At 43.4% G+C, this 24,424-nt stretch overlaps 1 protein-coding gene across 1 annotated transcript in view; it reads left to right on the top strand.

Annotated features, from left to right (window-relative positions):
- The window catches only part of LOC146343705 (broad substrate specificity ATP-binding cassette transporter ABCG2-like), a 37,340-nt gene that overhangs the window by 2,825 nt on the left and 10,091 nt on the right, over positions 1-24,424 (top strand). Inside the window, exons 2-11 of the mRNA XM_084855592.1 lie at positions 4,351-4,568; positions 7,404-7,463; positions 9,152-9,266; positions 10,179-10,331; positions 13,178-13,335; positions 15,563-15,714; positions 18,041-18,145; positions 20,020-20,261; positions 22,343-22,425; positions 24,233-24,322. Coding sequence (XP_084711718.1) covers positions 4,372-4,568; positions 7,404-7,463; positions 9,152-9,266; positions 10,179-10,331; positions 13,178-13,335; positions 15,563-15,714; positions 18,041-18,145; positions 20,020-20,261; positions 22,343-22,425; positions 24,233-24,322 — 1,355 coding nt within the window. The 5' untranslated portion in view covers positions 4,351-4,371. The remainder of the gene's footprint in view (positions 1-4,350; positions 4,569-7,403; positions 7,464-9,151; positions 9,267-10,178; positions 10,332-13,177; positions 13,336-15,562; positions 15,715-18,040; positions 18,146-20,019; positions 20,262-22,342; positions 22,426-24,232; positions 24,323-24,424) is intronic.

Genomic DNA, 24,424 nt, shown 5'->3' with positions numbered 1-24,424 from the left:
GTGCTGCCATTCACACACATTTTTCCTCCCTTTTCCCCATTCCTTTATACTACAGTAGCATTACTGGCATACACACAGCAATAATAAACTCTAGAATGGAAATTTAGGTGAATTGAAATATCTGCACTATTTCCTTAACTACCAAGATGAAACTTGGCTCTATCTTGTCTAGTCAGAGATAATATAAAAACTGACCTCTTTCGCAATTATCATAAGGATGCAAGAAAAGCTTATAGACATGCAGCTGGGTAATATTCAGGCCTCAACAATGAGAGCAAATCTTTTATGGAACACTTTCTTTTCATTTTCCATTTTTCCTTAGCTTGGCAAGACCAAGAGTAATGCTTTCTCAAATATTTCTGCCCCCCCCAAAAAACCTCACACCAATACCAGTTACTGAATAGCCATATTCTATTGCCCCTCATTATGTCACTCACACTGTGTTCCTTCATTCTTTTTATCTTGCCGACACCTTTTACTGACCAAGTCCAAGATTTCTTTTTCTGTCTCGTGTTTCTGTTCTTCCTTGCTGTCTGCGCAATCTCTGTGGAATGTCCTTCCTCCCAACAGACAGGCATCTGTCCCTTTATTTACACAGTAGATTATGGTTTCTGTCTTTGCTTGGCCATTTCCTGCCTTATCATTTTCCCCATTTCCATGCTATTTTATATCACGATCTTCTTCCCAATCTTCTTATCTCTTTTAGATAGTGAAACTGCAGGTAGGGTTTGTATTTCATCTTAGTTTACACAGACCACTTACATTTCTTGAACACCTATATAATAACTGAATTAATAAATGGCAAGGTACAGCATATTTTCTCAGTATGGTCACTATCCAGTCATCAAATGTTAGTCATCAAAAGCAACAGAATAAGATTCATAACTAGCTTGTCTCATTGATTCCAGTGGGACCAAGCTTTTCTGCACAAGGCATTTTGTGTGTGTTTGTCATTCCCTCCTCGCTGTTCTTTACAGGTTCTTTAGATGACATCATGACTCTCCAGTTTTGGTTCTGTTTTTAAGCAGCACTTTCAGTGAATTTTTTTAGAGCAGGGAAAATGCAGTATTATTTGTAAAAACAAATGCTTTCCCCACTTGTGTAATTGCGCTATTCTGCTATACTACAGTGCCACCTAGAGGTTATGTAGTGAAAAAGCAGCAAAGGAAATACTCTTTGTGTAGTGCTTGGATCTCAATTCTGCGATGAAACTGAAAATAGATACAGCAGATTAATAGCCTCATGTAGAAAAGCTCTTGGTCACAATTGACTTCTGCTGTATTGTGCTGTATGAGTACTGGTTGCTGATGTGTATGCAGTGGTGCAGTTAGAATTTTAGACCCTGGAGTTTTAGTGGTCTTGTGGTGGTGGTGGTGGTGAGGCTGTAGATGTTCATGTGTAGCACACAATTAAAATTTCTCTTCCCCACCAGCGCCATTCTATGCTTTATAACTGCTTCTACATTTCCTGATATGTTAGAGCAAGAAAAATAACCTTCTTTGCCAACACTGATCAAAACATATTAATACTCTGAGTGTGTGAAAGTTTTGCATTTTGAACTTGTCAGAACACCATAATAACAACAGGTATAAAATGGAATTTGCTTCTGATGCCCTCATCACCTGCTATTCTCTCGGTTATCATCTCCGCCCCCCCCCCCCGGGGCTATAGAGCCCTGGACTTTGGCCCCAAGTTCCAGCCCAAACTGCACCACTGTGTGTATGCTGAGCTAGCTCACACAACCATTGATCCTTGCTGAGCATAGGAGCAATGCTTAAAAGCCTGAGTGCCTAACCTCTGGCGAACTGTTTGTATGTACCTGTTGTCTCATGCAAGGTTCAGCGGGTTTTGGAAATGTGCTTGAAAAACAGCGCTTCTGATGTGCATTGCTATATCTTGCTCATGATTGCGAATCATTAGAACACAGGTAGTCTTTCTGTATCCACCGCATGCTTCTGTGGACAGGCCGTGAATTTGCCCCAAGTTCTGAAACTCAGTTCTGGAGTTCCAGTTATACTTCCCTTATATAAATCTATTGTGCAGCCACACTTGGAGTACTTTGTATGGTTTGGTCGCTGCACCTAAAAAAGGATATTGTAGAGTTGGAAAAGGTGTAACTAAAGGGCAACTAAAATGATCAAGGGGCTGAAGTATTCTTTCCTCATAGGAGAGTTGCTACATCTGGAACTGTTTAGTAAGGGGAGTCATGATAGAGGTCTACGAAATTATGCATGGTGTGGAGAATGTGGATAGGGAGACATTTTTCTCCCTCTCTCAAAGTACTAGAACCCAGGGTCATCCCATGAAGCTGATTGGTGGGGGTGATTCAGATAAAAGGAAGTACTTCTTCACACAGTGCATAGTTAAACTATGGAATTCGCTACAACAAGACATAGTGATGGTCACCAATTTGGATGGCTTTAAAAGGGTGAAAAACACACAAAACAGGAAGAATACTCAGAATTATGCCACAGAGACTGTAGGTGAAATATATAGAAGTTAATAGTTAATTGTTAGTTAACGGTTAATAATTAAATGTTGGTAGTTGAAAATGTATTTGGTAGGGCCTGCAACTAGCCTGCATAGAAATGATTTTGCACACCTGGCTTGCATTTTAACATTTAAAAGTCCTTTAAACCATTTAAATGCACTTTAACAGTTAACGCCTGTTCCCTCATCTCCCCCATCTCCCCAGTATTCCACAGTTTCAAGAAGTTAGATCCTCTTCAGGGGAAGATTAATGTCCTCTTCTCCAACAAAATTTGCTTGCAATGATGTCATTTTGCAGTGTGGTGTTACTGGTTCAGGTGAAAAGGAAGACGAGAGATTGGTGGAGAAGCTGTCCATGTCATAATGGCCACAACTAAGTATAGCCTGAGAATGGAGTATCTGGAGGAGTAAAATCAGCCTTGACCACCAACTAGAATAACATACGCGCATGCACACACAGCTAACTTCCACCATTTTGGCTCCTTCTAAGAGAGCCAGTGTGGTGTAGTGGCAAGAGTGTTGGACTGGGAGCTGGGAGATCCAGGTTCTAGTCCCCACTCGGCCATGGAAGCTCACTGGGTGACTTTGGGCCAGTCACAGACTCTCAGCCCAACCCACCTCACAGGGTTGTTGTTGTGAGGATAAAATGGAGAGGAGGATGATAATGTAAGCCGCCTTGGGTGCCTTGCAAGAGGAAAAAAGGTGGGATATAAATGCAATAAATAAATAAATAATTCTACCGATCAGCATCATTCTCCATCTCTCTCCTGCTTGACGGCCTATTCCTCCTCCTCTTGCTGCAGCAGCAGGGCGAGAAAGGGGAACAAGTCCAAGATGGTGTTGGGCGTGCCAGAAACTGAAGCCAGTGAGAATATATTTCAGTGTTATTTTGTAGATTTATAACTTTTTTTTTTTTTTGCTGAACTCCTCAAAGTGGCTCATGACGTTTACAAAAACTGCAATGGACGCAAAACAAAAACAGCCCGGCTGGTGCAGGAGCAGGCGGTTGCGGTTGTCTCTGCTGGCTTTCCCTCTCCCTCCTGGAATCTTTCCCAGAGGGGAGTTGGTCTCAGGTGGCCCTTTGGTGGGAAAGGGAACAAATTTTATCTTTTATTATTCAGTGCTCTTGCATCTGTTTAGATGTGGAGCAGTATCTACAGGTTGTAAATAAGCAATCCAGCTGGAGCAGGACCAGGTGAATAAGCCTGAAATAGGGCATAGGGGAACACTATATTTTGGGGAAACATGGCTGAATTTTGACCCAGACTTCCCACCTGAAGCTTTGCCTTCAGCTTGGTGCATGATTGGCCTAGGCTTGAGGAGCATTGGGTATTAAGGTTCATCGGAAGAGTATGGATGATGTTTTCTAAATCATGTTTTCTAAATTAAAAAAAAAGAGAGCAGATGGCCAGCCAGACGTTTGTGGGGGAGAGAGGCAAGATAGATGACTGAGATCAGTTTTCGAACTGCTGATTTGTCTATCAAATCTGATGTGAAGGTGGGGGAAAGCTGGACTTGCATCAAGTCCTGTTTAAAAGTATGTGTATTCTATCTTTAAACAGGTAGATACACCTGTTTAAAGGTATATCTACCAGGTCAGGGGTAGGCAACTTGGCACCCTTCAGATGTTTTGGACTACAACTCCCATAACCCCAGCCAGCATGGGATTATAGGAGCTGATGTCCAGAACATCTGGAAAGTACCAGATTGCCTTCTGTTCTAGGCTGTTTTCCTGTGTGACATTTGAGCTTCTTTCGCTCTGTTTGTGCCACATGTTAATGACAGGTACTGTGTGACCTATATGCCTGAAATTTGCCGCTAGTATATATAATCTGTTTTGATTATTTTTATGGTTCACAGGGGTAGAACTTCCCCAGAAAGATGGCTCACAATCTGCAAGTCAGTATTCCAATGTCAGAGTCCAGTACAAATGGCGCCCCAAGCAGAAAGCCGATATCTGGGGGCGCAGTGAGAGCCGCCACTGTCACCTTTCACAACATCAGCTACACAGTGAAGATAAAGAGTGGCTTTATAGGGTGCCGGAAAGTAGTTGAGAAAGACATTTTGAGAGATATCAAGTAGGTATTCCTCAGTCAACGTGTGTGTCTGTTTCTTTCCTTTATGATAACATGCTGCATTTGTACAGTGCCTTTAGCGTGCTTTGTCTGCATTATTTCAGCAGTTCTTACCACAACTCTGTAAAGTAGGCCAGTATTATTATCCCCCATGTTGCAGATTAGGAGACTGAGGGAACAGATGCTTATCTAAGGCCACTGAATGAGTTCATGGCATGGGCAAGATTCAAACCAGAGGCTTTCTGGTTTACAATCCAGTCACTTAAGGCACAATCCTATGCATGTTCAGACAGAAAATAGTTCCATAACTCCCAGCATCCCTCCAGCCAGCCATGCTTTCTGGAGCTTGCTGGGAGTTGTAGGACTTTTTCTGTCTAAACATGCATAGAATTGCACCTTACTAAAATTCACTAACATACTTTACCGTGCAGCAGGCATCACTATACAGCCCCAACCCCGCAGGATTGTCCTAAATTCATGAGGTGGGGAGCAGGATCGCTCCCCCTGTAGCCATGCCTGCTGGCTAGACCTCCTCATGCCAGTGCTACTGCTGGCCTCCATTCCCTAGTAGCCGCACATTCAGTGTTAGTAACAAGGGCCCTACGCATATACAGCTGTATGCAAAGCTCCAATGGCAGCACGCTTCTCTCTTGTGCTTGCGTGATCTCAGCTTTAGTGTTTTATTTTCTTTCAGTGCTTGGGCATGTGAGGTCTTAGAAGTTCAGTATTATATGACATATGTATATGGGTATAAATAATTAACGGAATTATATTGCTCTGTGTGCAAAAGGTAACAGGGTAACTCCCTGCAGAATATTTGGCAAAGTACGAATAGATAAGCTGAAACAATGTTTTATGAAAGCAGTAGTTATCAAATATTGCACACCATAGAGTTAATGTCAAAGTTTCAGGAATCATCTGTGGATCCATGGCTGTCGCTTTTCTATGCTAAATGCTTTTCAGATTTCCATTTGCCTTCTTATTCCCTTCTTTGTTTTTCACAGTATATTTTCTGAAGATAGTTATAAAGCAATGTGGAATGTTAGTATATTTATAGCAATGGACTGCAAATTATTATGGTCTTGAAGCTCTTTCTTTACTTTAATCCAGGCTTTTGCCCTCTGAATGTTTTGCCCTATAACTCCCATCAACCTCAGCCACCATCACCATTATCAGGGATAATGGGAGTTGCAGTCCAACAAACATCTGGAGGGCACCACATTGGCTGAACACGGTTACAGATTGTGTATGAAATGGGTAACCAAAATCATCAGAAGCTGAAGCATCTTCTCTACCAGGAAAGACTAAATGTTTGGGGCTTTTTAGCTTGGAGTGGGGGAAAGCAACAGGGGGAGGGAGGTGGCAACATGGTAGTTTAAAAATTATGCATCGTTTGGAGAAAGTGGATAGAGAGAAGGTTTTCTCCGTCTTGCATAATACCAGAACTTGGTGCCATCCAACAAAGCTTCATGCAAGAAGTACTACTCCACACAGTGCATAATTAATCTGTGGAACTTCCTGCCACAAGATGTGGTGATGGTGGTCACTGGTTTAGATTTAAAGGGGATTAAATTCACAGCTTATTAATGGCTACTAGTCATGATGCAGCCTCCAGGTTAGGAATGTAGGAAGCTGCCTTATACTGAGTCAGACCATTAGCCCATCTAGATCAGTACTGTTGACAGTGACTGGCAGTGGCTCTCCAGAGTTTCAGGCAGGAGCTTTTCCTGCCCTACATAGATATGGCAGGGGTTGAATCCAGGTCCTTCTGCATGCAAAGGATGTGCTCTACCACTGAGCCACCACTGTCCCTGGTTCAGAGGCAGTATGAGTGCATAGTACCAGTTGCTATGGAGCAACGACAGGATGGTGGGGGAGCTGTTGCCTTCAAGCCATACTTGTAGGCTTCCTTGAGGTGTCTGGTTGGCCACTGCTGGACTACATGGACCTTTGTACTGACTCAGCAGGGCTCTTATGAGCTGTGGACCTTATGGCTCTTTGAACATTTATCTAGGGGTTCCTAACAAGATGTTCAGTAATGGTAGACATGCTTCCCTGAAAGACAGCTTGCCCAGCATTACTGGTCGCCCCCCGTAACATGCAGCAGCAGGGGCCTGCTGAGAGTGTTCTGTGGCTTTCTAAGACCTTCAGCATTTCAGACCGAGGACCCTCCGTGTATATCAACTTGCAATATGATTAATTTTGACTGATAGACATAATGTACTGTGATGCAACCCCCCTCAGGTCCATCTGCCTCTGCTTTGGGACAGCTGTCCTCACTGTCCTACAAGCTTCAGCCCCTAAATTCACCAGGTAAAAGAGACACCCAATATGCCTAATTGGTTCCCTTTACCCAGCCAGGAGAAGTACCCAGGAAATATGAACACTATTGGTAGCACAGAAAGATGAACAAGACATGGGATTTTATAATTTAAAAACAATCAAATTAAAGTTTATTTAATACAAGAGATGTTATATCTTATAATTAATCACTCACTTCTCCGTCTTACCCTGCCTACTCTAACCCTTCTAACTCCTGTCCTCACAACCCCACTGTCTAGATGTAGCTTCATCAAACCCTAAGGCCCTATCTCTAAACCCTATCTAACCAACTAACTGACTGCTCTTGCCTTTTATAAACTTAGTCTCCCCCGCCCACACACAAGCTCCTCCTACCTTTCACTCACTCACTCCCAAACAGTTAACCCTAACTTACTTGGGTTCTGTTTAACACAGCAAACACATATAAACATTAATGTAGACTCTACATAACAAGCATTGTGATTTTCTCAGATGTACTGATGATGAAACAGTTCACTTGCTGGTTTTATTTTGCAGTGGGATAATGAGGCCAGGACTGAATGCAATTCTGGGGCCAACTGGTGGTGGCAAATCTTCGTAAGTCTTTCTTGTGGCAAAGAATGAAAGTGGTTAACTTTAACCTGACTTAATTCATATCCTTCACTCAAAGAAATTGCTCCAGGTCAAAAACCTGGGTTTCATATATTTAACCCTGGGGAGGTAATCATCCAATCCTAAACCATTTTGCTGTTCCTACAATTCTGGTATAATTCCGTGGTCATGTCCTCAGCTGTGTTCTTCTGTGGGACTGGCTGAACAGTAGTTATGTGCTGGTGATTCCCAACCTGTCAAGGTACTCAGCGTTATGGTCTTGACAAGGTAGAGCCAGGTATAGTAACAGAGACTGCTCAAGCTGAGTCAAGGCATCTTTGCTTAGCCAAACTGTATGTTTACATTAAACACATAGTTTAGTGTTGTATGCTTGTTTTTAAAACCTCAGATAGCAGCTGCATGGGGCAGCATTCAGGTAATTTCCGTAAGTGACTAAAGACGCAGTCCTCTACATGTTTAGACAGAAAAAAGTCATACAACTCCCAGCATTCCCCAACCAGCATGGCTGGCTGGGGAATGCTGGGAATTGTAGGAATTTTTTTTGTTTAACCATGCAGAGGATTGTACCCTTATTGTCCCGATTGAAGAACAACAGGGTTTATTCAAGAGGAAGAAATAGCCAATAGGTTCTTTCTGGTCACATGATTCCAAAGCTAGAGGGGTTCTCCCCAAAGATTTCTACTTTCTGACTTAAAGGACCAGCAGTTCCTGTCTCTGACTAGTGGTCCCGGTAGTGCAGAGAGCAAGAAGCTAATGCCCGATTCCCAGTTTGAGCCCTCTGGTGTCTGACATTTGCACAGCGTGCATCACAGAGTGGCTCTATTCCATGCTGGGTGACAGCAGATGCACCTTTGATTTATGGGTTCTGCATTCTGGCCAAGTGCAATTGCTACTACAGTCACTGTGGAATTTGTGCTAGTGTGTCTGTTTTTCCACAGTTGCACCTGTTTAGAAGCCTTCGGGGCTAAACGAGATGTGATGCTAACAGCATAAATGCAATTAATGCACACAGTGTTTGTTATGTAAATAGTACTCATGGGAAAACCTGAGCAGCCTTGGGACCAGAGTGTGTATGTGGGGAGTTTAAGTCTTTTTCTCCCTGACAAAAATGGCTTCTTTGAAGCTGCTATTTGCATTTCAAGGGAACCCTCCACTGAAGCTATGAAAGCTTCTCTTGAAATGCAAAGATCAGCTTTGAAGAGGTGATTTTTGAAAGGAACATGAGACGGAGATAAAAATTGTTTGTTTATAGAATTTTTATCCCACTCTTTAGCCAAACAGGCTCCCAAGACAGCTTACAAAGATAAGAAATAAGACAGTCCCTGCCCGCAAGTTTACAGTCTAAAAAATCCGACACAAAAGGATAGGGAATTGGGAGGGAGGAGGAAAAAAGCAAATTCAGGAACTCATTCTTAGTTGCAAAGTTCAGCAGATCATGGGCACAGTGGAAAGGCTGTTTCCTCTCCCTCTGATGTCCTCAGCAGTGACAGTTGAACTTCCTCTCCCTAACTTGTAGGGTCCTCAGACTGCTCAGACTTGCCCACCCCTGCCATTTACATAACAAAACCCATGCATGTTAATTGCACTCATGCAGTGCAAGTCTAGTTTGGTCCTTAGTATGCTTTAGAGGAAAAAAAAAGTCATATGTGATGCAGCCCTGACTTTTCTTCTAGACTACTGGATATTTTAGCTGCAAGGAAAGATCCTCATGGTTTGAGTGGAGATGTTCTGATCAATGGAGCTTCTCAGCCTGCCAATTTTAAATGCATCTCTGGATATGTAGTACAGGTAATTTATTGTCTCCGATTTTATTATTTGAGCATTCACAGAAACTGTCAGAATTGGATCGTCCTTTCCCTTCACAATCAACACCACAATAGACAAAGCTTCAGGCTAATACGGCTTTATTTTGTTAGAGCCTAGTCTCTCTACACATGCAGATTCAAGGAAAACTCTCAGGCTCCCACCAGGCTCTAAATAACTAATCAACAATCTTTAAGCAGAGGAGACAAACCAGAGGGAGAGAAAGTTGCCGGCCAGCCATTTAGGGTATGAACCTCCCCCTCCCTGCCAAGCTAGCTTCGCAGTGATGCCTCTTCCTTAGGGTGGCTCCTTCCTACATTGGCTTTCAAGAGTGGCTATCTGGGCGGAGCATCTGAGCCCTGCCCCTAACTTTTCCTGCTTTGCTTTGTGTTGTGCCCTAGCGTTTCTCAAGTCACACCTCTCTTCCCCCTCCTCTTCGGAAACTTGCGTTCTCACGGGGGGGGGGGGAACACTCCGTCTGGGCCATCTGTTGGTCAAGGTCTTGGGAGAACTCTCTTCCAGCATTTTGGCTCACTAGGGAGGGTCACTCCCCCAGCCTCTGATCTAGCTGCTGCTCCAGCTCATATTCAGAATCGGAGCTGTCAGACATCTTAAGGTGCTTAGAATCATCCCTGACAGAAACCAGTGATAAATCAGAAGTGTCCAAGGTGAAGTGTAGTAGTCCAGTAGTCCAGTTCTTTATCCAAAATGTGTGTGCGCGTGTCTATCTGTGTGTGCATTGCAGTGCATAGAGCAAAGAGAAACCCTTGCATATGTATGGGAGCCACTGGTTTGATACAAGTGTCTGGAAGTAGCCTAACGGAGGCTTACAGCATCAGGCATCAGGCGTGGAAGTCATAGGATTGTGCCCTAAAATGTTTTCTTTGGATTGTTCAGGATGATGTGGTGATGGGGACCTTGACTGTGAGAGAGAACTTCCAGTTCTCAGCTGCTCTCCGACTACCAAAGACTGTGAGGGAGCAAGAAAAACAGGAAAGGATTAACCAGATCCTTAAGGAGCTGGGCTTGACAAAAGTGGCAGATTCAAAGGTAACAGCTTATTATATAGTGTCATATTTTTGCTTTTAAAAGAGTGGAAGTGTCAAATTTTAATCTGATGGTTGTGGGACTTGAAGCAGGGTCTCTGAGACTGCTAATACCTCAAGAAGTTCATGATAGAGAAGACTATCCTTAAGGCACTAATCTTCCGTAACTATTCACTCAAGATGAAAGTTTTTAAGCCTGATCGAATAGACAGAGTGTCTGCTTTGGGCTGAAATGTCAATTGAAATGTTATTTATTTTATTAATTTATATCCCATCTTTTTTCTTCCTTAAGGAACCTAAGGCAGCATATGTAATCCTCCTCTCCATTTTTATTCTCACAACAACAACTCTGTGAGATAGGTTGGGCTGAGAGTATCTGACTGGCCCAAAGTCACCCAGGGAGCTTCCATGGTCAAGTGGGGACTAGAATCTGGATCTCCCGACTCCCAGTCCAACACCACACTGGCTCTGCTTTCATTGGGTGACCTTTTGTTCAAGGATGTAATTACCAACATCCCTTTGTGCCCATTCTTTTAATTTTGTTTTGCTCTGGTCCACTTAGGAGACATTCTGTGGCTTGTCATGGGTTAATTAACCCATGACGAGTCGTGGTGAGTCCCCACTCTGGGGTTGTTGTGTTGTGTGAACCTGGTGAGCATGGGTAATGCGAGGGTTAAGCAACCCTCACATAACCCATTGTCTGTTTGAGGGTTATTGTTTAACCCTCACGTAACCCATGCTGTCTGGGTTCGCACAACACAACTGCCCTTGAGCAGGGGTTACACATTCAAAATGGCGGCTGCACATGCTGAAGCTTCACCGTGGGTTAAATAACCCACGGTGGGCTGTCATGTCATGTGAACAGCCCCATTGTCTCTCAGTGGCCAAGTATGGCCTGTATTTTTGGTAAATATGTAGCTCTTCCTCTTGGCATTGTGAATAACTCTTTGGTTTGGACTAATTAAAAAACAGACAGATAGTTAAATAAGCATACTGGCATTTGATGCTCTAAATTTGCTATAAGAGTTAAAAACAATAACAGAAAAAGGCAAAGAGAGGTATCTTTTGGGGAAGAGAGGCAGCGACGATTGTGCAGTATTGGAAACACACAGACAGAGTAGGAAAAAAAGAGCAAGATGGCTGTTTATGGTGGGGATTGCTGAATAGATGGGCATATCTGCTATCAGATTAAACATGTGTTTTAAAAAGGAGATAAAACTCTTAAAGTGGAGAAACATTAGCAGGACATTGGCCATCATGTTAGAGGACATTGTGAGATGTTGGTCCAAAAACATCACATAATGAATGTTAGTACCTGGTAAATGATTAATTAATTAAATTTAATTTATATCCTGATATTCCACTAAAAATAATGCTCAAGGTGGGGAAGTACTAACTTTCCCATTAATAAACAGAATTCCTGAATCATGAGGTGCTCTATCTGCATCTTTGGAATAAAACAATACCACTTCCTTCAGCTTCAGTGAAAGGAACTGTGATGCCAAAAAGCACTCTTGTGTGACCTTTTGTGATTTAGTAGATAGTGCTGGAGTTGGACGGGGGAGACCTGGGTTCATGACTGAGCAGGGGTTTGAAGCACCCTGAGTGACTTAGACCAGTCTCTCTCTGTCAGCCTATCCTACCTTCCTGAGTTGTTGTGATAAAAAAGAGAGAAAAAAAATGTATGGTTTCTAGACCCCCTTGGGGAAAGAATAGGACAGGTATGGGGAGCCTGTGGCACTCCAGATGTTATTGGACTACAACTGCCATAATCCTTGACAGTTGGCCATGCTAGCTGGGCCTGATGAGATCTGGAGAGCCACGGATTTCCCATCCTGGGGTAGTACACAAATGTTGTAGGCATGGAGTGAAGCATTTACTGCTTAAGCTAGTTACTATTTGTACCAGAAAATACAAAGGAGCAGAGGCAGACAGGTAGCACCTTATGGTTCAGTTTGCGTACATGGGTTTGTTAATGCGGAATATAAAGTCAGTACAGCATAGTTTACTGTAACAAAAATGGGCTGCAGCAAGCCTTGGTTTTGCACTCCCCTCTTTCAGTAAAGCCGAAAGGAAGAGGTCAGAAGCTCTCAACTTCAAAATTTATTGTTGTTCAGTCGTTAAGTCATGTCCGACTCTTCGTGACCCCGTGGACCATAGCACGCCAGGTCTTCCTGTCCTCCGCTCTCTCCCGGAGTGTGCTCAAGTTCATATTCATTGCATCGGTGATGCTATCTAGCCATCTCATCCTCTGCTGTCCCCTTCTCCTTTTGCCTTCAATCTTTCCCAGCATCAGGGTCTTTTCCAGTGAGTTTTTTCTTCGCATTAGGTGGCCAAAATATTTGAGCTTCAGCTTCAGTATCTGTCCTTCCAATGAGCAGTCAGGGTTGATTTCCTTTAGGATGGACTGATTTGACCTCCTTGCAGTCCAGGGGACTCATAAGAGTCTTCTCCAGCTGCAGTTATCTGAACCCAACAAACTATGGTTAAATGTAACTATGGTTTGTTTGAAACAAGCCATCTTCAAACCATGGGTTGTGAAGGTGGGTTGCTTAAACAAGCTATAGTTAACATCAGCCACAGTTTAGGGTTCAGACAACACACTAAACTGTGCTTAATTGGAGAGAGTGCATGAGCCTGAGGTGTAATGCAGCTGGTTCTTGTCATGTTCAACTATGGTTTAACCTGACATTTGAATGCAGTTCAATCGGCTCGTGTTGTATAAATGGTTATTAATACATCAAGAAGTTTCCTTTTCAAATTAGTTGTTCAGTCTTCCATTGTCGGGTATAAAATCAACTTCTATATCTGATGTCAGACAACGTTAAGGAGATTCTTGTTTTGTATTAGGTCGGAACCCAGTTCATTCGTGGTATATCGGGGGGAGAGAGGAAAAGGACCAATATTGGAATGGAGCTCATTACTGACCCTGCAATCTTGTTCTTAGATGAGCCAACCACCGGATTAGATGCCAGCACAGCCAGTGCTGTACTGCTGCTTCTGAAAAGGTAATTGCTAGACAAGGTGGCCAGGTCTTTGGCTGCACATAGAATACAAGGACACAATTTTCTTAAACTTAAATGAAAGGAACTGTGATGCTAAAGGGTCGTAGCTCAGTGATACAGCGCATGTTTTGCATGCCGAAGGTCCCAGGTTCGATCCTTGGCATCTTCTGGTAGGGCTGGAAAAACTCCTGCCTGAAACCCTGGAGAGCTGCCGCCAGTCAGTGTCGACAATACTGATCTAGATGGAGAAATGGTCTCACTCGGTATAAGGCAGCTTCCTACATTCTCCTATGTGAGCCGGCGCGATTTAGTGGACAGTGCTGGAATTAGTTGGGTTCAAAGCCCTACTCAACCATTTTATTTACTTATTATAAATTACTGATGCCACCGTGCATAAAATATGTCACAGTAGTTTCCAAATTTAACATACAACAGTAAAACAAAGCTTCATGAAAACCAGGTACAAAAGTAAAGCAATGACAACAGAGCACAACAGCTATGAAATATGGGATCTCCAGCAGTCAAATTCAGCTTTCAGTGGCCCACTGGAATAAATGGGTTTCTGTCTGTCTGCAGAAAGAGAGCAGGGAGGAACCTCTCATGGAAAGAAGTTCCACTGTTACATAGAGAGCCAACCTTGTCTCCTTATAAGATGGAAGGTGGAACAGGGCCAGTGGTATAGTGGTAACTTTTGTAGTGCGGGCACTCATCATGACAGTCTCCATAGCCACACCCCAAAGGATAGTCCAAGAATGGAGGCAGCTGGATTGATCCATATCAACAAATGAGTTCTAGAAGTTTTCATCTCCACCAGGAGCAGGTCTTTTGTAAAGCTAATGGGTCTTAATTGCCCATTCCAGACCAAGCCACTTCAGCCTACTTTGTATTACAACAGGGAACAATATATTGTCACTGGGAAAACTCATTTTTTGCAGGCTACTTGAGGATACAGCTAAGCTCAGAGGGAGCAGGGAACTACGAGAGGGGTGGAAGCTGATCTCAGCATCCCTGCACATAAAAAAGTGCCAGCACTGTATCCCTGTGAGCCCTGACTCCACTACACCACTGAGCAGGGGCCCATCAAAAGATCTTAAGTGCTGGGGACTCATATGGGAGGAGAAATCAGGGATAACTGAGATAATCAGGGCCCAAACGGTTTAGGTTCACTGGGTGACTTTGGGCTAGTCACTATCTCTCAGCTTACCTTAACTTCTTGGAGAAAGGGTGGGATACAAGTGATGGAAGTAAACAAGGTTTTAATAAATAGGCACAACAACAACAAAAAACAGATCCAAGTAAAGCCCATGTTCTTCATAGGATCAGTATTGCAATGGCTTCCCTTTTCTGGGAACAGCAACAGCACTTGATTTGTGCATTTTATCATTCTTTAATGAGACTCCCAGCCTCATATCCAGACTGTCACATAACCACACTCTGACAAACAGGTACAGTGATAAAAAACGTAGATTGCACAGTTGTAAAAGAGGGAGCTAGGCCTTGTGTTCCTTCCTTTTTATACTCTACCGTGTAGACTCTGTAGCGGTACTGAGTAACCCCTTCCCACCCCTTTCTCAAACAGTGGGAAATGGTAGCCAGCCTTTACTAAGCTCATTTTCCAGGATATTTGCAGGGTTTTCGTAATAATCTATTCATTTATGTACAGTTGAGCAGGCACTGCAGAAGTGCAGGAACAGGTGCACTGCAGAAAGTACAAGTAACCTAACAATATCAATAACCCCAAACCACCAAGGTGTTGCTGCCAACCTACTTGCAGGGTTAAGTTGCCAAGAAGAGCTGAAAGAACAAAGGCCATCTGCTAGGCCAAGAAAGAGGGTGAGACCAGCTTTTTGGGTGGCTTGAACATCTACAGCCCATCAGTGCCCACTGTGCAAGCAGTGATAGCTGTCAGACTGTACAAATGTCCACTTTGCACAACAGAACAACACGGCTACGTACAGTGGAGGCTGGTGGCTCTGAGAGGCGGTGCATCTGCTCCGGGTTTCAGTCAGAACTCTAAAGGAGCCATCCAAGGTGTGAAGTTCTGACTAAAACCTGAAGCAGATTCACAACCCCACTGGCCTCAGAGCCACCAGCCTCCACTGGCCATGTATTGATATGCTGACCCAGGCTAATGTGCCAAGGTTTTTCAGCTTAAGCATTTTGAAGAACACTGTGTTTCACAGAATCTTTAGCCATTTGATATCTTATGGACTGCCTACTCTGTGTGCAGGATGGCGAAGCAGGGAAAAACTATCATATTTTCCATCCATCAACCCCGCTACTCCATCTTTAAACTGTTCGATAAATTGACCTTACTGGCGGCAGGAAGAATGTTGTATCATGGACCTGCTCAGAATGCTCTAGAATACTTCAAGTCCATTGGTAAGCTTTCAGGGTCCTTTGCTGAAAAAGGAAGGGGCGCAGAGAGCCAAATTATCCGTGATTCATGAACAGATCTCCCAGTGTCTTTTTCTCCTCCTAAAGGCAGCTGTAGGGCCCAATTTGGATTGGGGCCATGATGCAAAGGGGTCTTAGGAGGAGCTGTGGCTAAGAGAAACTGGCTTAGTGGTAGAGCACATGCTTTGCATGCATAAGGTCCCAGGTTCAATTCCCTGCATCTCCAGGTAGGGCTGGAAATGTTCATACCTGAAACCCTGGAGAGCTGCTACCAAGCAGTGCTCACAATACTGGGGCAGATGAACCCATAAAGGCAGCTTCCTATGTCCCTATTTCTCCTCCCCCACACTGATTCCTAGTGGAAATGCCCCCCCCCCCCCCGTTATAAGCTATGGATACTTGCTTAAAGTATGATACCTGTATTATTTCCACTGCAGTGAGCAACAACTTCAGGAGGGGGGATAATTGTACACTGGGGACTGGATGTGGGAGAAATAATTTTTTTAAGCCCTTCCCAGCACCACAGTCCTGATCCAAGTTGTTCCTGCCCCCACTTGGCTGCTTTCAGGAAAAGAAAAAGATATCAGGTGGTCTTCTGTTCACAGATCTCTCTCACTTAATGTTTGGTTTGGCCCACAGAGGGGTAGATACATCTATGACTGCTTCTGGATGGGTTTTTTATCGCCCCCCTGCCTAAAACAGATAATTTTACAGGGGTCCAGATGTTATAATCTTACATTTGTGACTTTTCTGTGCATTTCTCGCTGCTTCTGTCTTTATTCTTACCATAAAAACGCCCGTTAAGGACGGAATAACTGTACCATGCCTTTTGGTTGGTACTGCTAGGAGCTGTCTGTCTGGAAGCACCCTAAGACTGCATGTGCAAATCATGTTTTGTTGTGTTAGATTGATATATAGCCTTTGCCCCATATCTCCTGCAAACCACCCCCAAAGCTCAGAGCTGGGAACAGTGGGCACAGACCCACAGAAAAGTTCTCCTGCGCAAGCCCCAATGAAATGCACAGGAACTTTGCAAGATCATTGCTGTGGAGAACTTCCTGGTGGACTGTTCCCAGTATTAAAAACATACAAAGACCAAGCAGCTAAAAGGAAATAAACATTCCAAGTATTCAAAATGCCACTCTAATACCAGTGGAGGCTGGTGGCTCTGATATCAGTGGAGTGGTGAATCCACTCCAGGTTTTTGTCAGAACCAGTCAGAACTCTAAAGGAGTGATCCAAGGTGCTTGGATAGCTCCTTTAGAGTTCTGACTGGTTCTGACTGAAACCCAGAGCGGATTCACCACCCCACTGACATTGGAGCCACCAGCCTCCTCTAATACTGTCTTTTAACCTGGGCTACCAAAATCTAGCCCAAACAGAAAGGTTCATCCAGAAAAGTACATAGTCTCAGGACTGTTCTATTTCAGTTTGCAGGGGGGGAGGGTACAAATGGCATGCTTTAGTCCTCCCTCATATCAAAACAAACATGCTAGAGAGATGGCTAGGTTAGAAGCCCTCTCCCTGAAATGCTGATTTCAAGGGGGATGGAGTTTTCGACATGAGAGCATTCAGAGAAGTTGGTCTTAACTTACATTCGGACATGATTGCTAAATGGAGCTTCTGTATTCAGAGGCTGTATGCCTCTGAATAATAGATGCAATGAGAAATAAATGGGGAGGATTGTTTTATTTATTTCTTCCTTCAATTCTTAGGTCACTCCCTAGGCAAGCTCTTCATGTCCTGCTTCTACACTTTCCAAAGGGATCTGGGTGATCACTGTTTGAAACAGGCTGCTAGACTAGAAGGACTCTTGATTTGATCCATCAGGGCTCTCCCTAACTTCTTATTTTGGGGGAGGACCACACCACATGCCTTTTCTGTTTGAATTTGCCTTTACAAAGCTTCTGAAAGATGCTCTGACTGATGTTTTGGGAAATTTTGAGAAGAAAGGAATGCTACAGATGAAGGTCATCCACCAAGAATGACTCCCTGTGCCCTTGCTGTCCTAACATGGTGCACAGGTTGGTCATGGACAATCCAGTGTAAACAGAGTTGGAAAGGACCTCAAAGGTCATCGATTCCAACCTGCTGCTCATGCAGGAAACCTTAAGCCTGATCTTATACCCATATGTAAGCATGGGAATTATCAAAAGTTGGAGAATTCACGTACTTTGAAAAATGTCATAATTTGGGGCCTAACTAGGTTGTTTTTTAAATTCTGTAGATGTCAAAGGTGTGATACCAAATGCATCACAATACATTTTCCACTAACTGTTGAATGACCTGGGAGCATTTTATTTCTTTGTAGGTTATGAGTGCGAACCATACAACAATCCTGCTGACTTCTTTCTGGATGTCATTAATGGAGACTCGACAGCTGTGGCTTCTGAAAAGACTGATGACACTGATATAAGTATGCAAATGTAGTTTTCTTTTTAGAGTTGCTGCCTGGCATGCAATATGAGGGGATGATGCATTTTGCATTGGTCAGCAATATCAGAAAGAAATTGCTCCCCAAGATAATGGGATAATAGAAACCACATTTGTACTGAAAAAAAATCTTAAGTCATGCAACAGGACTTTGATCACAGCAGAAATCATGCCCATCTGTGGTGCAGATTGAGCCATGCAGCTGCACATCATTGTGTGTAAGACGTTCAGCCTATCTTCCATTGCTACTCCTACATGGGAACCTCAGCAAAAGTAATTGCTCAGCACAAGTAATTGCTGGATCAGAGCAATGAAGTGCCAGTTATTACTTTTAAATGGGTAAATCAACCTTTCCCAACTGGCAAGTTGGCTGGAAGTGGTGGAGGGCACCAGGTTGAGGAAGGCTGGGCTAAATAACTTAGGACCAGGATACCTGGAAAACCACCTGCAATAGAAACCTGTCCATTCCTTGAGGCCATCAGAAGAGGTAGTGGTATGTCCTGACAGTATCAGAGGTTCAGTTGGTGCAAATGTGGGACAGAGCTTTCTCTGTCGCCATGTTCTACACGTGAAAAGGATCTAGGTGTCTTAGTTGATCACATGCTGAACATGATCAACTAAGTGTGATGTTGCCGAAAAAGCTAATACAGTTGGATTATATTAATACAGTGTCCAGATCATGAGAAATAATTATTCTATTTTATTCTGTGCTGTTCAGGCCACATCGGGAATACTGTGTCCAGTTCTAGGTATCATATTTTAAGGACATTGACAAACTGGAGTGTGTCCTGAGAAAGGCAATCAGGATGGTGAGGGGTCTGGAAACTAAATCTGATAAGGAACAGTAGAAAGAGCAGGGTATGTTTAGCCTGGAGAATAGATGATTTAAGGGAAGACAGGATAGTGATATTTAAATATTTGAAGGGGTGTCATGCCGAAGATGAAGCAGACTTGTTCTCTGTTGCTGCAGAGGGCAGGACTAGCACCAGCCAGTGGAAATTGCAGGGAAGGTTTCAGTTAAACATTAGGAGGAACTTCCTAATAGTACGAGCTGTTCAGCAGTGGAACAGACTGCCTTGGGAGGTGGTGGGCAGTGAAGGTATTTAAGGAGAGGCTGGACAGCCACCTATCAGGGGTTGCATCCTGCATTGCAGATCCTGCATTGAGCAGGGGTCTAGACTAGATGATCCCCAAGGTCCTTTCCAGCTGTAAAATACTATGGCCCATTAAGCTCACTCCCTGATGGCATTTTGCAAAAAACCGAAGACTTTCCTGGCTTGTCAGAAGTATGCATTATTATTATTGCTGACCTTATTTTGCTCTGCAGTGTTAATTGGAGAAATGGATTCGCTGCTGCTGTATCTGCCTGTTCTTTTATTGTTGTTGTTGATATTTTTATTGTTGTGCTACTTATTTATTGCTTTTAACAATTATGGTTGATTATTTGTTTTTAAGCCTTTGTTAATATAAAGGCTTAAAAACAAAGTTTATATAGTAAACTGCTTTGAACAGCTTTTAGCTGGAAAAGTGGGATAAAAGGGTGTGTGTGTATAAATAAATACATAGATGTATTATGCACTCACACAGAATTGTGGCATTCAGACAGCTCTGCTCCTAGCTTTCTCCAACTAGCAATTTTGAACTGGTTTTAAGTGTTTACATACTGTAGCTATTTCCAGTTTTCCACCATATTTTCTTGTATTCATTAGGCTAAGCTTTTCAGCAGTGGCTCATTGCATTCAAACAAAAGACAACATGAAACCGAAATGCAACAGCAAAACACTTCAGTGTAACTCCTATAGGTATGGTGGATATTGTTAAATGTAATCATTTCCCACCTCTCTCTTTACCCTAAAGATAGCATTGATGAGCACATCAGTTGCGATAAGACGTTGGCAGAGAAATTAGCAGAGACGTATGCCACTTCTGAGTTCTACCAAGAGACCAAAACAGAACTAGAAAAGCTGTCTTTGGGGAGCCCGAGGGAGAGCGCTTTCCGAGAAATCACCTACTCCACTTCCTTCTTTCACCAGCTCAAGTGGGTCTCCAAACGCATGTTCAAGAATTTGCTAGGCAACCCACAAGCCTCTGTAGCACAGGTAATCCTAGCCATTTAAAAGCATCTTAGGGTGCAATCCTATGCATGTTTAGACAGAAAAAAGTCCTACAACTCCCAGCATTCCCCAGCCAGCATGAAGCAGGCAAAGCATTGCTATGGATATACCTGACACACACACACCTGAGATGTGTTGGACTACAACTCTCATCATCCGCATCTAGTATAGGCACACCGGCTAGAGAAGGTGGGAACTATAATCCAACATATCTGAAAGGCATCACGTTGGGGAAGACTGCCCTTTAGCCATCAGTGGTTTCCAAGTGATGTTTTTTTTAAATGGGGAGAATGTGCAGTCCAGGTGGCATTCGTGTTTTTTCCAAATCCGCTGGAAAATTTCCTCAGGAACCATGATGATCCCCCACATTTTGTGGCGGGGCAGTAGTTGCATGAGTATTTGAGCCCCTTATTAGATGGTGCTCATGTGACATCACTCTTGAGGCCATCTTAATCCCTCCCCCACTCTTTGGGTGGGTTCACACAACATGACAAACCAGAGTATGGGTTGAGCGTGCATTGTTGTTGAATCATGGGTTGTTGTGTTGTGTGAACCCAGCCACGCTAACAAACCGTAGTTTGTTAACCACAAACAAACTACAGTTCACAACCCAACAAAAAAACATGTTTTTTCTTCATGGGTTGTTCATGGTTAACAACCCATGGCTTGTTAGTGTGGCTCGATTCACACAACACAACAACCCATCGTTCAATGACAACCGACACTCAACCCATACTTTGGCTTGTCATGTTGTATGAACCAGGTCTCTGTTTGCATAACTTTGGATCCCTCCCCCACCACCAATTTTCTGCACTTTTAAATCCTGAGTCCTCTTTTTTTCCATTACAGCTTTTGGCTTATATGTTCCAGCATATATTAATTAATGATCTGTGATAATTAAAGCTACCTCTCAGAGGAAACGTATGAATTAAGCCAGACAGAATTATACTATGAGTCAAATGAAATGTTTCACAGAGATCTGAGTTTAGGAACCCAGGTATCATCTAAAATGTGGCAGAGATGGGGGGTATGATTTGGAGAGGAGAAGTGGTGGATGGTGCTCAACACTTTCCCCAAGCACTCCAGGCCATTTTTTAGAAGTTCAGCAGAGACCCAGGCCTGTTTGGGGCATTTATTGTTAAACCTTTGCTCTCTGCAGGCCAAAAATCTCCTCAAAGTCCTGAAGTTATGGCCTTTGGTTTTGTGTATATGTTGATACTATGGAGATCCTGCTTAATTGCTTTGTAAAAGCTTGACCTTGTGACAAGAATTATGCCCTTTTGTAGTTGTATAATCTTCCAGGGTGAATGGTCCTGACTCCCTCCCCCTCACAGTTGTTTTGATCTCCCTAACCTCATTAGGAATGGACTTAAAATGCAGTCTCTAAATGCCCCACAGCTTGTTTAGACCTCTTTGCTGATCTTCTCAAATTGGTCCTTGCTTTCCACTGCAATTGGCTTAGCAGTTGGATTATCCCTGACATTTGGTCTTTTAGGCGGGTTCTTAGCACCACGGTACCATGTATGGAGGGCTCTTCGGTGTTAAGGTTCAAGCCCCATGCCTTCTTTAAAAAAATAAAAAGGAACTAAACTGCCTGATACCATCATCTTGGCTGCAATTTTAATCATTTCTACTTAATTCTTGGTGTGCAGTCTTAACTACTCTCGTCAGTGTCGGCCCAGGACATTTTTCTGTCTAAAGTAGAGTCCACATGGTTCCCCAACGCCCTCTTCTCAACTTTAAAAAGTCTTGCTTCATCATTCAGATACCAATTTCCACCTTCATCTATCCCTTTCTCATGGTGCTATCCTGCACTCTTGAGTGACTAACATTTGTTTTAAAATGAAGTGTGTGGTGATAGTGTTGGTTAGTAAGATACCTCAGGATACTGTGTTGTTACCATGATGGCTCCAATTTTCAGAAGAATGAACACAAACTAAGCTCTGCCAGAAAGCTTTATCTGTAGATTGTATTTCACTTCAGTCCCGTAGTCCACAGCTAATGACTTTTGCACCTTTATTGCATGTAAAACTACCCCATTGTATATTATGTTATTTATATTTCAGCTCTGTGTTACAATTTTCCTGGGATTAGTGGTAGGCGCTATCTTCTTTGCTGTAACAGATGACGCTAGCGGTTTGCAGAACAGGTGAGTCCTTTGGGGACAGTGTGACGATAAAATGGGCGCTGTTCATTTCTAGTGCAAACTTCAACATAATGAATATTGAAAATTGAAATATAGTTCTGCTAATTTAAAGCACAGCCTTTAAAAATAATGGCTCATCTCTGAAATGACCTTGTAAACCTCTTTTGTTCTTAAGCAGTAGAGGGTTGCCAACCATCCTCTACCTTACTGCTGTGACTTGTGTAACCATGTAAATATATATTAGGGTCTCAAAAGCCAGCACACTTCAAAATATGCCCTTTGATGTGCCGTTTCCCCCTGTAGTTCAGCTTTCCCCAGCCTGGTGCCCTCCAGGCATGTTGTACTGCAACACCCATAATTCCCAGCCAGCATGGGAATTATGGAACATGGTTGCTGATTACTACCATTGGTAGCTCTTAAAGCAATGCTGCTTCATCTTTTTGAACCCAATGAACCCGGATTCCTGCATAAAGACCTTCTTAGGGTGCAATCAAATGGCCGCTAGTCAACGGCTAGATGGCCATAGGATTGGTCAGTTTGCCTTTCTCTGTGCTAAGAGAGGCATGTAGAAAGGGATTCAGCCCACAATGGGAAGAGCAGCGCCTTCTGAGTCTGGCTGGTGTGTTGACTCCACAGGGGTGCTGTGCAAAGCCACTTGGCTGGCACTTGGAAAAGAAGCTGCTCTTCCAAGCACTGGCTGAGTCCATCCTTCTCTGCCAGAAATAAAAGTTCTCCCTCTTTCCCACTGGAGAAGCTAGTTTGTGGGGTGAGTTCCTTTATGGAGAGGATTGAGGAAGAAAACATCTGCGGCAGGGAAATATGTGAAACCGCTTTATGCTGAATCAAACTATTGGTCTGTGTTTGGAATGGACTAGAAGTGGCAGGGGGCGCTCTCTAAGGACACAAGAGTTCCTGGTTTTTTTAACTGGAGATGCCTGGGGCCTTCTGCATGCAAAGCATGTGTTCTGCCACTCAACTATCGCCCCTCAAAGAGCCACCTCAGATAAGATTTTACCTGGTCAACATTATATGTCTTGCCCCTGCTCTGAAGGAGCTCCTGTGAAAGCTCAGACTAGATTTCGACATGACAATCTGGAAGCCCAGTCCTCCAGAATGGCAGGATTTTAGCCAACTGACTTAATTTGGGGCTAAAGTAGCTTAACAGGTTTTTTTTAAATTGTAGCCCAATTGTGCCAGTATTGTGAGCATTCTTTACCGATAGCGTAGAAATAATCAGTGGGGCGTTGCACACACTCCCAAGTGGTACTGGGGCTGTAGTTCATAAACTCATTAAACCGGGGTGCTTGGATGTAAACCAGTTCAGTCTTTACAATAAGAGATAGCAATATCATTGCTATTTCCGAAGTTTAGAGGTGAGTAATGTTGCTTATGTAGCTAAAAACTGTACCATCCACACACAAGAGAGAGGTATCAACAGGCTTTGTGAAGCCCCAAGGTTGAAAGAAGTACAAAAAAAAATCTTTAGGACCCATCCCCCGCCCCCCAAGCAAAACAGCTCAATGAGAATTGAGTGCGTCCAGTGCCCACAGAATGTTGGCTACCTGTTGGGAGGAAGGAATGGGAACCCAGGAGAGAGCTACTGCTGCCAGCCGCTGTCGACAATACTGGGCTAGACGGACCAGTGGTCTGACTTAGTATAAGGCGGCTTCCTGTGTGAGGAAATAGGATTGTGGGTTTTGAGGAGGAAAGAGAGGGAAGTGGCTCCTTTTAGTGAATATCGAATTATTTTTCTCCAAAAACTACTTTTGCATAATTGATTTTCATGGCGGTGATCTGTATTTTTCTGCAGAATTGGTGCTATGTTCTTTATGACCACTAACCAGTGTTTCAGCAGCATCTCTGCTATTGAACTTTTTGTTGTGGAGAAGAAGATATTCATGTAAGTAGAATGCTGCTGGGCAGATAACGCTGGCTGTAGATTAGCAGTGCTGCTTTGAGAGAGGGCTTTTTTAGGTTGCAGTCCTAAAAAACATACTTGATA

The sequence above is a fragment of the Heloderma suspectum genome, chromosome 5 (assembly GCF_057233095.1).
Source record: "Heloderma suspectum isolate Gila_16-S chromosome 5, 16-S_ref, whole genome shotgun sequence".
Taxonomy (NCBI): domain Eukaryota; kingdom Metazoa; phylum Chordata; class Lepidosauria; order Squamata; family Helodermatidae; genus Heloderma; species Heloderma suspectum.
Note: the sequence above shows the minus strand (reverse complement) of the source record. Positions and strands in the feature narration are given on the sequence as shown.